The sequence below is a fragment of the Populus trichocarpa genome, chromosome 16 (assembly GCF_000002775.5).
Source record: "Populus trichocarpa isolate Nisqually-1 chromosome 16, P.trichocarpa_v4.1, whole genome shotgun sequence".
Classification (NCBI taxonomy): Eukaryota; Viridiplantae; Streptophyta; class Magnoliopsida; order Malpighiales; family Salicaceae; genus Populus; species Populus trichocarpa.
Window position 1 is genome coordinate 2,658,961 of NC_037300.2, and position 15,291 is coordinate 2,674,251.

At 30.3% G+C, this 15,291-nt stretch overlaps 1 protein-coding gene across 4 annotated transcripts; it reads left to right on the forward strand.

The window, feature by feature from the left end:
- Positions 1-7,123: 7,123 nt before the first annotated feature.
- LOC7483963 (probable inactive purple acid phosphatase 16) lies at positions 7,124-10,428 on the forward strand. 4 transcript variants are annotated; one of them, XM_024587416.2, is made up of 5 exons: positions 7,124-7,570; positions 8,534-8,761; positions 9,014-9,290; positions 9,575-9,743; positions 9,953-10,428. In XM_024587416.2, the coding sequence occupies exons 1-5, from the start codon at positions 7,255-7,257 to the stop codon at positions 10,001-10,003; spliced, it is 1,041 nt and encodes a 346-aa protein (XP_024443184.1). In that variant the 5' UTR covers positions 7,124-7,254; the 3' UTR covers positions 10,004-10,428. The 4 variants fall into 4 exon arrangements, with proteins under 4 accessions (XP_024443184.1, XP_024443185.1, XP_024443186.1 ...); XM_024587417.2 differs by lacking the exon at positions 9,953-10,428 and adding an exon at positions 9,826-9,924; XM_024587418.2 differs by having other exon boundaries at positions 7,125-7,570; positions 9,862-10,428.
- The last annotated feature ends 4,863 nt before the right edge of the window (positions 10,429-15,291 follow it).

Consider the following 15,291-nt stretch of genomic DNA (forward strand, 5'->3'; position numbering starts at 1 on the left):
TTTTAACATTAAAACATCAAACCCATATAAAAACAACAAAAAAATTTAACCATGAGGGGTAGCTCAACTGGTCAGGTTTTGAGTTTGTTTCTTAAGAATCACGAATTCAAGTTCCTTCAGGGCAACTGGAGGTTTATATGATCATTAACTTTATGACTTATAAAATTAATCGAGGTGCATGCAAATTAATTTTAATATCAATGTAAAAAAATAAAAAAGTATATCTAGATACCTTGTAGTTCGATTTTTCTGTATCATTCATGACCATGCTAAACTTTTGATGCAAGAACTTGCCGGTGCCTTCGATTTGATGTCTGGTTTAAGATTTTGAAGTCAAAAAGTCATTCCCTCTTTGGACCAATGACAGCACAATCTTGCCTTGCAAAGGCCGTCTTCCGAGGAACAGAGAAAGTAGCCTATCATTTTCTCAAAACCACTAAGATTCCTTGTCTCTAATTTGAAATGGAATTCCATGCATTATTATCAGAGATTGTCGGGTATCAAACAATATTTTACAAATTTCTTCGTTAAATTTCCAAAAGAGAATTAAATTTTATGTATATTTTTTATAAAATTATTTCATTTTTATATTTAAAATTATGTATTTAACAAGTTAACGTAGATTAAATCATGTTATTATTTTTTTATTTTTTCCATGAGGTTATCTCGATCTTTTTAGAATTATCTCAATCTCATCTCATGACTAGAGTTACGGATTTGACAGGTTAAACGGGGTTAATTTAGATCATTTTTTTCTATAAAGTTATTTCGGTCTCATGACCCTAAGTCATGGGTTTAATAGATTGATTCAGATTGTTTTTTATGCTTTTTTTAATATTATTGTTCTATATTAGGATGATTGAGAATTAAACTTTATAATTTGTTTTGATTTACTTTCTATGAAGTTATCTTAGTCTTATAGCTCGAGTCGCGAGTTTAACAAGTTAATTTAGGTCTTTTTAGGTTCTTTTTTTAATTAATTATTTTTTTTAATTTCATCATTTAACATTGGAATGATTGAGAAAAAGGATTCATGATTTATTTTATATGAGGTTATCATAGTCTCGTAATTTAGATCATGAATTTGACATGTTAACCCGGGTTGATTCAAGTCAATCTACTATTTTGTTATTTAATATTAAAGAAAGATGTTATGTTAAAAAAACATTAATTCAAACTATATTTTTATAGATCACTTGAGTTATTTTTAGACCTACATAGTCAACTAGATCATTTGATCAACCCTTCATATAATTTAGATTTTTTTTTCTTTAAAAAAATATTAGTAACATTTAAAATTTGTTATATTAAAAAAAAATAACCCGAAGTAGACAAATAAAACTCTTTTGACCATTACATTTGTCAAGTGTCATTCGTTTATTGGTTCCAATATTGATCGTGTTGATCTTCCCAACATTTACCCGTGATGAACTTCTTTTTGCCATGGATCATATTTGATTCGCTCACTTTTTTTTAAAAAAAATATATATATATATATATATATATATATATATATATTTGGATTGTTGGATTAAACCATGCTTTTCAACTCCAAAGGCAGAAGAGAGCTATAAATGAATATTTATTTTTTTATAAAGTTAACCTCTTCATGTATTTAGCTATATTAGCTAAATTACCCTTCCAAATCTAAAGAGGAAAAAAAATTGCATCAGACCACTATATTAGTTAGCACCAAATATTTAATTAAAGGAATAACTTATTGGTGTAAAATTGAATTGTTTACAGTGAAAATCACGCGCTCGAAGTAGCAGGGTTAATGAAACCTAACGCCTTCGTAAGTTAACGGTCGGCAACAAGGGTTAGCTTCTTGGTTTTCTGTCAGGTGATAATACCTAATTGACTAAAATATCCTCCAATACAATGTACTTTGGGCACTTGTTAAGTTAGATCGGAACCGTGTCGTGTCGTGTTGATAATAACGAGAAATCTTCTAGAAACCTGTGGTTCCTATCCTAGGTGACATCCACACCAAACTCTAGTAATTGACTAATATATCCTTTACAAATTTTGTACAAGTTTGCCGCTTCTTTTATGCGCAGTTATTCAACTAGATTTCATGGGGGGTTGATTTGAAAAATCATTGATTAAAAAACTGATTTAAATTAAATTTTAAGTTGAACTAGATTTAATATTAATCTGATCAACTTTGATGGATAAACATCAATAATATTTTAATAAGAAAAATAAAATAATATTATTTTTTAAAAAATAATATCAACTTAATATTTGGTGTTGTAATCGTAATTGATATATACTTAAAAAAAAATACACAATTAAGATTTTATATTAAATCAAAAAAAAAATCAAAAAAATACAAACATGTGTTTTTCGCTTAAAGTAATTTCAAACAGAAAGGCCAAACATAATTAAATAATGCAAGCCTAAATGTGTTTGTAAGATGAAATTGATTAGGTGGTGTTTGGTAATATAGTAATGATTGTTTTTTAAGGTGTTATTTTTATTTAAAAATATATTAAAATAATAAAAAAAAACACATCGGGCTGCTTGTCTTTGGAAATTGAAAATAAAATACCAAGGAATGGTTTTGTCCTTGTACTGTTTGTCGTACATGCATCACACCACTTGTACCTTTCAATCTTACGCACGCAACCATGCTTAGGATTCCACAAGATCATCTTTTATACGATGGCAATGGCAATATATTCATATTTCTCCCCCACCCACCATCAACAACAAGCAATTGTCTCGTACTTTTCTCTTTTTTTTTTTTTTTTCAATTTCCATACCTAAGCCTTTATAACTTAATACATTCATTTATTGAATTACCAAATTGGTCTTAAATAATTGTTTTTTTTATCAAAATATATATTATTATTTTTTATATTAACTTGATTAACTTTAAGCTTAATATAACCGAGTCATGTATCAATCAACTGAATAAATTAGATTTAATTAAGTTAATATCTTTTCTAGTTCAAATTCAAATTCAAATTTAGTTTTAATTTGGTTCTTAGCTACAAGTTTTTGAAGTCAATCCGCAAACCTGAATTGATATTAATAAGTAAGAAATTATATAATGGGGTTGGATGTCTCGTTATGTTTTTTTTTTTTTTTTGTTTCTTTGCATTAGTTTGAAGATTTTCATTTTAAAGCTTCTAAATAAATTAATCCTTTGATTTTATTTAATTAACCTCTCTCTGAATTCTGTGGTGATGGTTTAGAGATGCTAATCACTATCGATTTCTTTATTGTGGCAGCAACAGTTTTTATATTTTTAATGCCCAACAAGAAGGTTTCCTGGGTTATACAAGTGACTTGTTTTTTTTTTTTTTTTTGGTTTAAATACAAGTGACTACTTGTTGACTCTGAACGTTGATTGATTTTAACCCACGTAGCAAAGTCGCTGTCCTGCCTGCTGATATTTCTTGTTCTCACTTTGTTTTGTCGCTGGAGTAATGGCATCGACAGGGGAAGTTCATCTAGTCATTTTGGCAGCTGTTTCGGTCGGCGGGGAACGGTACGGGGGATTTAAGATGCCGATGAACCTGAATTAATGGCGGCAACACGGCTTTTAAGTTAAAATAATAGTGGTTGGCACCATCAATGGACAAAAAGAATGGATGAGAACTAATAATATTTATCCTTTTCAGAAGGAAGATCTAATTATTGACGCCACTAGTTGGGCGGTGGACGAGTGGAAGGAGGGTAAAAATGGAATAATAAAAAGCTTCTCCTTGTTGAACCAACTACGAAGAAAAATAAAGGATTGTCCGGGGACGTGCCAGCACAAGAACCAACTGTGGATTATCTTGACTTTAATTAGAAGATATTAATAATTTAGCTAACAGATGATCTACAATCTACATTTTCGGGTACCATTGTCCTAGTAAATCTGGATTGAGCAAATAAATCTTTTTAAAAAATCCGGATAGACCTGAGAAATCGATTCCAAATCCGGTAGATTTAGTATTTAGATTGGTTTGAATTGAAAAAGAAAAAGTAATTAATTCGTGATCTGATCGATTCGGATAAAACCTTATAAAAAACCTATTGATTTTTTTATAAAAATTGATCAAAATAATATTGTTTTGTTCATTTAATAAAACTTAGGTTAATCTAAATCAACCTGAATTAATTATTATTATTATATATGATTTTAATTTTATTTTGGATTTACTTCAAATTAAATTTTAAAACCATACTTAAAGCTTCACATCTTATTTTTATTGTTTAAAAAATTGTTAAAACCTCAACAAAAAATGATCTAGAATCTACTTTTCTAGGTATCATTATCCTGGTAAAATGTGGAAAAAGCAAATAAATCTTAAACATGGATCCGGCAGATTTAGAATCTAAATTGGTTTGAGTTGAAAAAAATAGAAAAGTAGTTGAATCGTGACCTGATTGGCCTGAGTAAAAACTTATAAAAATTTTATTGATTTTTTTTTTAAAAAAAATTTAATCAAAACAATATTATTTTATTTATTTAAAAAAAATTAGATTAACATGAGATAACCAAATTAAATTCTTTTGATATATGATTTTGATCTTATCCCGGATCGACTCCAAGCATTTTATTCTTATTGTTTAAAAAATTGTTAAAACATATATATATAATGGTAATGACAACACTATCAACTAAAAGAAATTTAACTAATATGTAAAAATGGATCTAGTTTTAGTATATGACTAGATGTCATGCCCGTACGTTGCCGTGGATTTGTGACATGCTTGTGTGTTGTTGTGGACTTATAAAAAAAAATTATAAAAAAAATCACATGGAGAAAGACTGTTGCAATCTATAATGTTTTCAAGAAAAAACTACAAACATAATTTTAGGAAAAAACATAAAAAAATAAAAGGAAAAAAAATCATGTAGGGAAACACTGTAGCAATCTATAGTGTTTTGTGAGGAAATATACAGTTATAATTCTCAACCAACTCAATATTAAAAAAATAAAATCGACAAAGATAATTTTAGAAAAAATCATAAAAAAAAATATAAAAACCATGTGGGGAAACATTGTAGCAATCAACAATGTTTTTTTTTTTTTAAACTACAAAACTAAATTCTTAACCATCTCAATATTAAAGAAATAAATTCAACAAAGATAATTTTAGAAAAAAAAAACATGTGGAAAAAACACTCTAGCAAAAAAAAACCATGTGGGGAAACACTGTAACAATCGACAATGTTTTAAAGAAAAAAACTATAAAGCTAAATTCTCAAAAAATAAAATCGATAAAAAAATTATTTAAAAAAAAAACAAAAAAAAAGAAGATATTGTTGGAAAAAAAACAAAAAAAATAAAAAACAAAAAAAAAACATATGGAGAATGGAAAAAAACAAAAAAAAACAAAAAAAACAAACAAAAATAATAAAAAAAAAAACTACAATACTTTTCGAATATTACTTAATAGCTGACAAGGATACTACGAAAGATGTAGAACTTGTTGGTTTTCTTAAAGATAATCTTTGCACATTGCAGATGCCATAGCTGCGAATAACATGAATGGCCTCTTTGACTTTGCTTGTTTTTACAATCATTTTGCTATTGTCAAAGGAATAAAGGTTTATTATTTTGCTTCAGATATTATATTTTATTTGTTCGCAGATTTTGTATTTTGCTTGTGTACAAAACGAAGTATGATATCAAAGGGTTTGACATATACACAATAGATCTCGAGTTCGAGTCAGGACGTGTATTTCTTGTAAGAACCTGGAATAGCCGGGGTTTTCCTCGCTCATCTAGACCCACAAAATACATTTTCTGAAAAGTGGGATTTTCTAAAATAAAAAGAGATAAAAAAAAATGACCTTCTTTTCAGTTCCTTTTCGCATGTATGTATGGATGCCGAGAATTAGCAGAATAATGCCTTCTAATTACGTGCTCTCTTGCATAACCTCTCTCTCTCTCTCTCTCTCTCTCTTTTCCTTGGGATTAATGATGTTGTTGTTAACACAATGTGAAGCATCCTTTTACTATTTTTTATAACACGGTTAAATTATGTTTTTTAAAAATTAAAAAAAGTTAATTATTTTATTTTTTTACATTATTTTGATATGTTGATATTAAAAATAATTTTTAAAAAATAATAAAAATATTATTTTAATACATTTCTGAGTAAAAAAACACTTTAAATTATAACTATTATTTTATTTTCAGATATCCTAGATGCCGGGGAATATAACCTTCTATGAGATGCCGACTATACCTGTGAATCAAGATAAGATACCTTTCCTACAATGATCCAACATCTACCTAGTTGATGGTGGGGCTAATGCACAATCTCGAAGCAAACATGATATTGTTTTTCATTTGTCTGACTAATCTATCCCTCATAATTAAATCCAAATACAGATAGCTACCACCCTCATTGCTGCTGTCTCTGTTTTGGAGTCCGATTAATATTGTATTTTGAAGTATATTTTATTTGAAAATATATTAAAATAAAAGCAAATTTAATCTTGAATAAACAGTGTTTTAAATGCACCATACATAGCTCTTCTTATTGTTTTATCATACAATGGGAAAATGGGATTTATTGCCTAATCAAAATAACTTTTTGTTCTTGTAAGATATGCCTTTATTTTATTTTATCGAGAAACTCCTATGAATGAAGAAATTCCTACTTGTTGTCCTGAACTACTTTAAGTTTGTTTGAAAGTGTAAAAGTGTAATTATGGTTGATTTTTAAAGTATTTTTTGTGCTGAAATGTATTAAAATAATATTTTTTAATTTTTAAAAATTATTTTTAAGATTAACGTATCAAAACGATTCAAAAAAAAAAAATTAATTTTTTTTTTTTAAAAAAATTAAAAACTTTTAAAAATATAGATAAAACCACGTTTCCAACACTCACGGATTATGATAGATTGTCGAGGGATTGTTGTAAGGATTCGAAATATGGGATTATTCCCTCTCCAAGAATATCCTATTGTCTTTTTAAAATTTAAAATGTTTCCCTCGTAAGAATATTAAAATTAATTTTAATCTAATGAATAATAATTCAGATTTTTTTCCCAGTAAATAACAACAAATCTCAAACATCAAATTTCCCCCCCCAGTAATTTTGCATTAGTGATCTCATTCTTAATGATTTCAAATTATGATAAGCGAGGGATGTTTCAGACATTTAACACCCAATCCCCACCAGACTAAAAACCAAAAAACAGAAGAAATGCATAGTTCCTTCGACGCCACTACCAGCAACCACCCCCATCATCCTTCAGAGCAACAGCTCTCCGTTTTTCTCTCCGTTCTCCGATAATGAAACGACATGCAGCTCCTTTAACCGTCTTGTCGTTCTCGTGCCTCCTTATCCTCTTACTACCAATCCTGACCGTCGGATTTGCTGATCGTCTACAAGCATACGACCCTCCTCTCAGTCTGCTCAAAACGGCACTGCAGCCAGAACAAAAACCAGAGGAGATAAAGAGCCTTCGGGTACGGGAAGGGGCACCGTTTAAGATCGCGCTCTTTGCTGACCTGCATTTTGGAGAGAACGCGTGGACTGATTGGGGCCCACAACAGGACGTTAACTCCATCAAGGTCATGTCCTCTGTTCTCGACGATGAATCACCAGGTGATGATATTAATCCTCTCTCTAAAGTAGATTTTTTACTTATTCTCTTTTGAAATGTGGCTAGCATAGCTTTTAAATTCAGCCGTCCATTGGTTAACTTGATACTCCATCAGTTTAGATAGAGATAGTGATTGTTCAGTCATTTGGTGTCATGTGTTTTTTTTTTTTTTTTTATAAATGTATTAAAATTATTTTTTTTATATTGGTATATTAAAATATATTAATTTGATATATTTTTTATAAAAAAATATTTTTAAAATGAATCCAAATATAACTAGAAATATAATATCAAACAAACACTAAATTCAAACTAGATTTAATAGAGTAAATTTTAATTTAAATTATTTTAAAAGATTAATATATTATTATTTGGTAGTGAGTGTTTAGTATTGTGGTATAATATATTTTTTAAAATTATGTTTTTAAAAAATACATCAAAATAATTTTTTTATTTTTAATATCAACATATTAAAATTATTAAAAATTATTAATTTAATATCTTTTAAAATAAATATATCTTTACAACGTAATTAAATATATGTAAAATTGCAACCTCAAACAAGTAATAAATAGGGTAAATTTTAATTTAAATCATTTTGAGATTAACATGTCAGCGGATTCTTAGCCGGGTTGGATCCTAGGCCGGGTACAAAGACAAATGTAAGCATGCATTGTTGCTTAATAATAATAATAATAATAATAATATAATTGTTAGTAATATATCCAACATTTGATATACACTGGGTGTGTTATAAAATCCCACTTTTTTCCATGTTATGATCTTGCCTAGAATTAATTTTTTTTTCTTGAATATAATGGTTGGCATAACTTGTTTAAGAGTCAATCAGAATTACCACACAAATAGGCTAATTAATTTAGTAATTTTCTTGTCACAATGTAATTAATATGTTCTATTTTTTCTTAAATTTGAATTATAGCTGATATAATACGAGCATTTAGCAGATTTTGTGATATATCTCGGGGATGTAATAACGGCAAACAACATACCGATTGCAAACGCAAGCTTGTATTGGGATAAAGCAATATCTCCAACGAGGGCAAGGGGCATACCATGGGCTAGTATCTTTGGTAATCACGATGATGCACCATTTGAGTGGCCAATGGAGTGGTTTTCTTCTCCTGGAATTCCTCCTATTAATTGCCCTGCACCTAACGCATCATCATGCTCAGGTGAGACTGGAGAGTTTTAACCTCCAAGCTATGGAAATGGAATAATTAATAATTTCTTGATAGCCCATTAAGCCTGTTTTTAACTTTGTAGTTCCTGTTTCCCACGATTATTGTTCCTTTTCCTTTTCCTTTTGAGATTGAGAGTCTTTCTTTGAGCTGGTGTATGGCAATGGGCTAGTATGTTTGTTGCTGTTTCTTTTTAGCGAGATTGATGTTAGCTTTTCTTACTTAGGGGTACAATTTCCGTTCCAGGGGAAAGCTACTGTAGCTTTAGAGGCACACAACGGATAGAGCTAATGAAAAAGGAGATTGAGCATAATCTCCTAACGTTGTCTAAAAATGGCCCGAAAGATTTGTGGCCAAGTATATCCAACTATGTCCTCCAGCTCTCATCATCAGATGATCCAGAGTCACCAGTTCTGTTCATGTATTTCCTAGACTCTGGTGGCGGATCCTATCCTGAAGTTATTTCAAATGCTCAAGCAGAATGGTTCCAGCATGTATCTGAGGAGATCAACCCTGATTCAAGGTACTAGTCATATTTCAACATAAGTGAGTTGGACTCCTGGGGCTATGGCCTGCCTTGTTCTAGCGTGGCCAGTAGCCAAGCAGAGGAGGATTAGTCGTGGTAGATCCGAAAGATCACATATATACCCCACATCATAAGTAAAAGTGATAAAGCCAAATGGGGTCCCTATTGATTTTAATGCGCGGGATGTGAAACAATGCTGGCCTAAAATTATATGGAACAAACTGGGAATTTCATATAATGTGGGTTAACAGGGTTATCTTTTTTTTCCCCTTTTTTAACAGGGTTCCTGAGGTTATCTTTTGGCATATACCAAGCAAAGCTTACAAGAATGTGGCCCCCAGGTTAAGGATCCACAAGCCTTGTGTTGGTTCCATGAACAAAGAAAAAGTTGCTGCTCAAGAAGCTGAATTGGGTATCATGGACATGCTAGTTAAACGGTCTTCTGTCAAGGTGAGGTCCTGCTCAAGAAACAATGTTTAATGCTTAAAATTAACTCACACTTCCAAGCCATTGTGGAAGTTTGAAAATTTAGGATAATGGAGTAACTCTGGAGCATTGTGTTCTATAGTCTTTCTTCAAAAGTTGAAGGAAGGTTATTGAACAAATAACTTACAGTTCCAACGAGTTTTGACAACCCAATAAAGAAGTCTTCATGGCAGGGGGACCAGATAGAGGACGTGCTACCTGTGGATAAGTTTTGTGGAAGTTGAAGCTCAAATAAAGTTGTCCATCTGCTTTAAATTTTGACAAAGCCAAATGGGGGTCCCTATTGATCGTACTTCTTTGGATTGTGGCAGGCAGTATTTGCAGGACACAACCATGGATTGGACTGGTGCTGCCCCTACAAGAAACTTTGGCTATGTTATGCTAGGCATACTGGTTATGGTGGCTATGGAAATTGGCCTAGAGGAGCTAGAATTCTGGAGATTAATGACCAGCCCTTCTACATCAAGTCATGGATAAGGATGGAAGATGGAAATGAACACAGCCAAATTATCTTGAGTCCTTGACAGGTTACCTCTGTAATACTACTGTCAATGGAGACGAAAAAACCTCCTGTTATCAACTTGTGTGTAATGGTGGTAATGCTCTTTTCCCCACCTCTTTATTAAAAGAAATTCAACCCTAAACGCAATATGGTAGAAGTGTAGACTAGTCAAAATGGATGAACGCGTCTAGACATGGAAAAGGCTTGTCAAGCATATCATTCCAGCACATGCTGGTGCTCACGTTAGCATCTCCCATCACCGTATAAGAATTTTTGGAAATGAAAAGGAATCACTAGTCAACTATTTTTTAATAAAAATATATAATATTTTAAAAATTATTTTTTATATTAGCATATCAAAACATACAGCGTGGTGGCCGCAATGGCAAAGAAGCTTAAAAATGCTTTCCATCTGTATAGTTGGTTTCTGTTAGAGAATAATATAAATCATATCCTCGGACCTCACCTAACAGTTTAAGCTATTGGGTTGAGATGGTTCTTTGACATGGTATCAGAGCCTTGATGACCAAGCGGTCACGAGTTCGAATCTCACCATCCCCATTTATTTGATAAAAATTAAGCACAAGCTAATGTGGGCCTGTGCAAGTTTCAAGCCTAAAGGGCCCTCACTTGAGGGGGTGTGTTAGAGAATAATATAAATCATATCCTCGGACCTCACCTAACAGCTTAAGTTATTGGGTTGAGATGGTTCTTTGACAGTTTCAATTTTGAGTACAGAATTTATTTTTTAATTTTTTAATTTCAACTGGGTATCTTTAAGCTCTATAATTTATCAATGAAGTCTTTTCATCCATTTGATCATATACTCTGTCCATGATTTCATTTATTTGTTTTTGAGCCGGACTTTGTGCCCTTGCTCCCAAATGGGATTCAGTTCTATCATGCACAAAAGACTAACTCTTTTTTTATATAAATTATTTATGAATAATATTTTTTTATTATAAATCTAAGTTAAAGTTATTTTTCAAAAACCACGTCAAACATGTTCTACCTTGAGTTCTTATCCTTCGATTTCTTATTTTATAAAAACCCATAAAACAATTCAATATATTTTTAACTTTTTTGGGTTTTTTTTTTATTTGCTTTCCTTTTGGTTTACGTGTTGGGCGTTACCAAAATCTAATCCAAAACTACAACTGAGAGGCCGCTCGTATCACCATAATACAATCTTTACGCTAACCGCCCATTTGAGCCAGAATTTGATCTTGAATGACCCACTTTGCAATTCTGCTCACAATTATATGGGCTTGAGAAAGAATCAGAATTTTGCATTCCCATTTTGATCGGCTTGCTCAGCTCAAGATCTTGTGGAGGACTTGGAAGCTCGGCCCAATTGCTAATCGCCTTGTCTTTTAGGGGTTTCGGGGCGTTTGACAGTGCGGTTAAGAAGCTGTTTTCTCAAATTTGATTTTTTTGCGTTTAAAATTACTTTATTTTTGATGTTTTTTGATCGTTGTGATGTCTTAATATCAAGAATAAATTTATATATATAAAAAACATTATATTAATGTATTTCCGAGAAAAAAACACCTTGTAACACAACCTCTACCATACTTTCAAACAATCCCGCCAATTATCACAAGAATGCTCAATCAAAGAATCAATTTAACATTGACATTGTTTGATGTCTCAATGATGATGTGATTGGGCAAATTGATTAAATAATTAAAATACTCCAAAGCATGTTATGCTTTCTTTATCCTGTAATTAATTGTTTTAGTTGCACTTTGTGATTATTCAAGTAATCTGGATCATTATGTTCCATAGTTTTCTTTCAAGGCACCATAGTTGAAGAAATCCATCAATGTAAATGCCTTTCCACATGGATTTCAACTAGCAGGTATCGTCGTCTTTCCCAGCAGGGACTAGGGATCATAGCAGTGTATGGCTAGAATTGTCGAGACTCGAAACTCAGATAAAGCCAATTTGTACCTCAACTTTTTTGATAGACAAATGGGTCCGTACTCCATTGGATTTTGGCAGGCAAGAACTTGGAGGACATGCCCATGGATTCGATTAGCTCAGCCCTCTGCAAGAAATCAAAAGGTTCTGGCTATGCTTTCGATGGCATACTGCTTATGATGGCATATATATACACAAGGACGGCCGGCAGAAATGAGTTAAATTGAGTGTACAGGAGCTATAGTGCCATGACCTAGAAAAATTGAGCATCCCTTCTTTATTAATTCATTAATTACTCGCATCCATTATGTTGTGACTTCTTAAATTAGTGTTTTTTTTCTTTAAATTGTTGTTTCCTTTAAAACATATTAAATTTGTTTTTTTAAATGTTTTTAAATTTTTTTGATATATTAATGTTAAAAATAAAAAAAATCTAGAAATATATGTATTTTTAATTGAAAGGTACTTTAAATAAAAAAACATTATACATCACAATATCAAACGCATACAAGATTGTATTTGGCATGAATAAAAATTTTTAAAGGAAAGATATTATATAATATAGATTAAGAGGTGAAGTTTTACAAGTATAAAAAGAAATAAAAAAAATAAAGTCTTTAGAATGTTGAAAAAAATATATGCAAGAGGGGATCCTAATATAAATAAAATTATTTTTAAATTAAAAAAATTAAATAATATATATTTGTGATCTAAAATGAAAAGTGAGAAAAATAATGTGGTAGAGTTTATTTTCTGAATCAGCATGTTAAAATAATTTAAAATTAAAAAATATTTTAAAACTTTTTAAAAACACATTTCGACCGACAAGAGCAAGAAGCCGCTTGTTTTTGCTATTTGCTCGTGCAAGACCAGGCGGGCATAACTACAGTAAATGAAGGCAAAATCTGTGGATTTTCTAACGTCAGAAAAGCAGTGTACGGTTTGGTCAATTACGAGACAAATAATCTATCAGTCAAGATGACGGATGTGCTTTACGTTAAATGTCTGTCTCCTCACTCTCTGACATTTAACAGAACCAATTGATTTCCGTACCTCAATTTGACTCTTTTCTAGCTTGCCTCCTACTTTTCTTCCTTTCATTTCTCTCCAATTTCTTTTTTTTTTCTCGCACAACTACTTAAGATTACAGGATTAAGCAGTTTTTTAAAATATTTTTATTTGAAAATTTATTGAAATAGTGTTTTTTTAATTTTAAAAATTTATTTTTAATATTAACACATCAAAATAATTCAAAACCATAAAAAAATAATTTAAAACAAAAAAAATATTTGTATTTTTCTATTAGTTACTCTTTGACCTATTAAAAAACAATAGATACAAGCAGAAGAGAGAAATACCAAATGAGATATTTTTATTATTTTTTTGTGAGTAATGAATTTTATTTTCTCTTTTCTTTTTATAATTGTCTTGTCCAAAAAATAAGAACAAATTGGGCAACCATAAAATTAAAATAAATGATGAATTAACTTGATAATAAATTTTTTTTTGATGAAATAACATATTTATTTGCATGTTCCGATTTAGAATTGTGATATTTAAATAATATCGTATTTTATAACCGTTATATTTTTATAACTACAATATTAATTATATTTTGTGAACTAGTCGGGTGGTTCAAACAACCAGCTGACGAATTAAGACTTCATCACACATTACACCCTCCTCTCCAAAAGTTCCTCCACCACATCATCCAATTACACCACCACAACCATCATCCTTATTCATAGTCCCAGCAACACCACCTAATCATCCATTCCATGCACCACCACCACCCCCGTCACATTCCTCCACCTTCTCCCCCCCGTGTTATTCCACCTCCACTACTAACACCGGGACATCATTCAACTGTTATAACTGTTGTCTTTGTCTCACTTGCTGGTCCATTCTTTCTTGCACTCCTCTCAGTGGCTCTTTGCTTCTTCATTAAGTAGAAAAAGAAGAAAACAGCTTCGAAGAATGAGATCCTAGAGTTCAATGAGCATACTGAAGTCCAAGGAGCCACTGTTCCAAGTCCACATGCTGAGAAAATCACAGTACTAAATATTGAAGAGGATGTGCATCTGTTGAGGAAATTAAGAAAAACAAAAAACTAATTGAAGGTTTACATTTTAAGGGTGTGTTTGGAAACGCGATTGAAATTGTGTTTGTTTAAATTTTAATTTTTTTAATAAAAAATATTTTTTTATATTTTAATGTATTGATTTTAAAAATAATTATTTTAATATATGTAACAAAAATATTGGCTCACGATCGTCGCTGGATTATAACATAGCAACATCCTCTTCTTAGTCAAATCAACACTGTATGGAGCACATGCCTGATTGAAACACAAATAAATAAAATAAATGGCAATATAATTGTATATTCCTTGTCAACAATTACCAATATTCCTACCTACTCTGAGAAGTACTCACGTAAGATTATTTACATGAATAAGGCTCAACCAATTAATTGATAGATTCGGATCATACAAAATTATAATTGATGCAGTAGTTATCATTCACGACATTAATTAAAATTTTATTATAATTATAATTATAATATAAATTTAAATGTTACGATTATAAAATATAATATCATTTAAATATCTTGATTCTTAATAACATTATGTAAAAGCGTGTTATATCACTAAAACTTTTTTAAAGAATATTATTCTACCTAAATTTAAAAATAATTATGCTAATTTTACTATTTATCCAAAAAGTAACAAATATGGTTAGTTTTTGGATTTATTTTGCAAGATGCATATAGGTCTGTTTAGAAGTATGATAAATATTTTTTAAAGTGTTTTTCACTTGAAAATATATTATTTTTTTTAAAAAAGTTTTTTGATACATTACATCAAAACAATCTAAAAATATTTAAAAAATTAATCTTAAAATAAAATTTTTAAAATTTAATGAAAATCCTGAACTTTCTTACAATTGTACCGTAAACCTTTTAAAAAAGGATTATAATAGAGTTTTGTCTTTTTTTTGTGCTTCCTCTGCATCATTTTTTTATTTTTAAATTAATGTGAGTTTTCAGTTAGTTTGTATTTATTTGGATTAATTTTATAAATTCTAA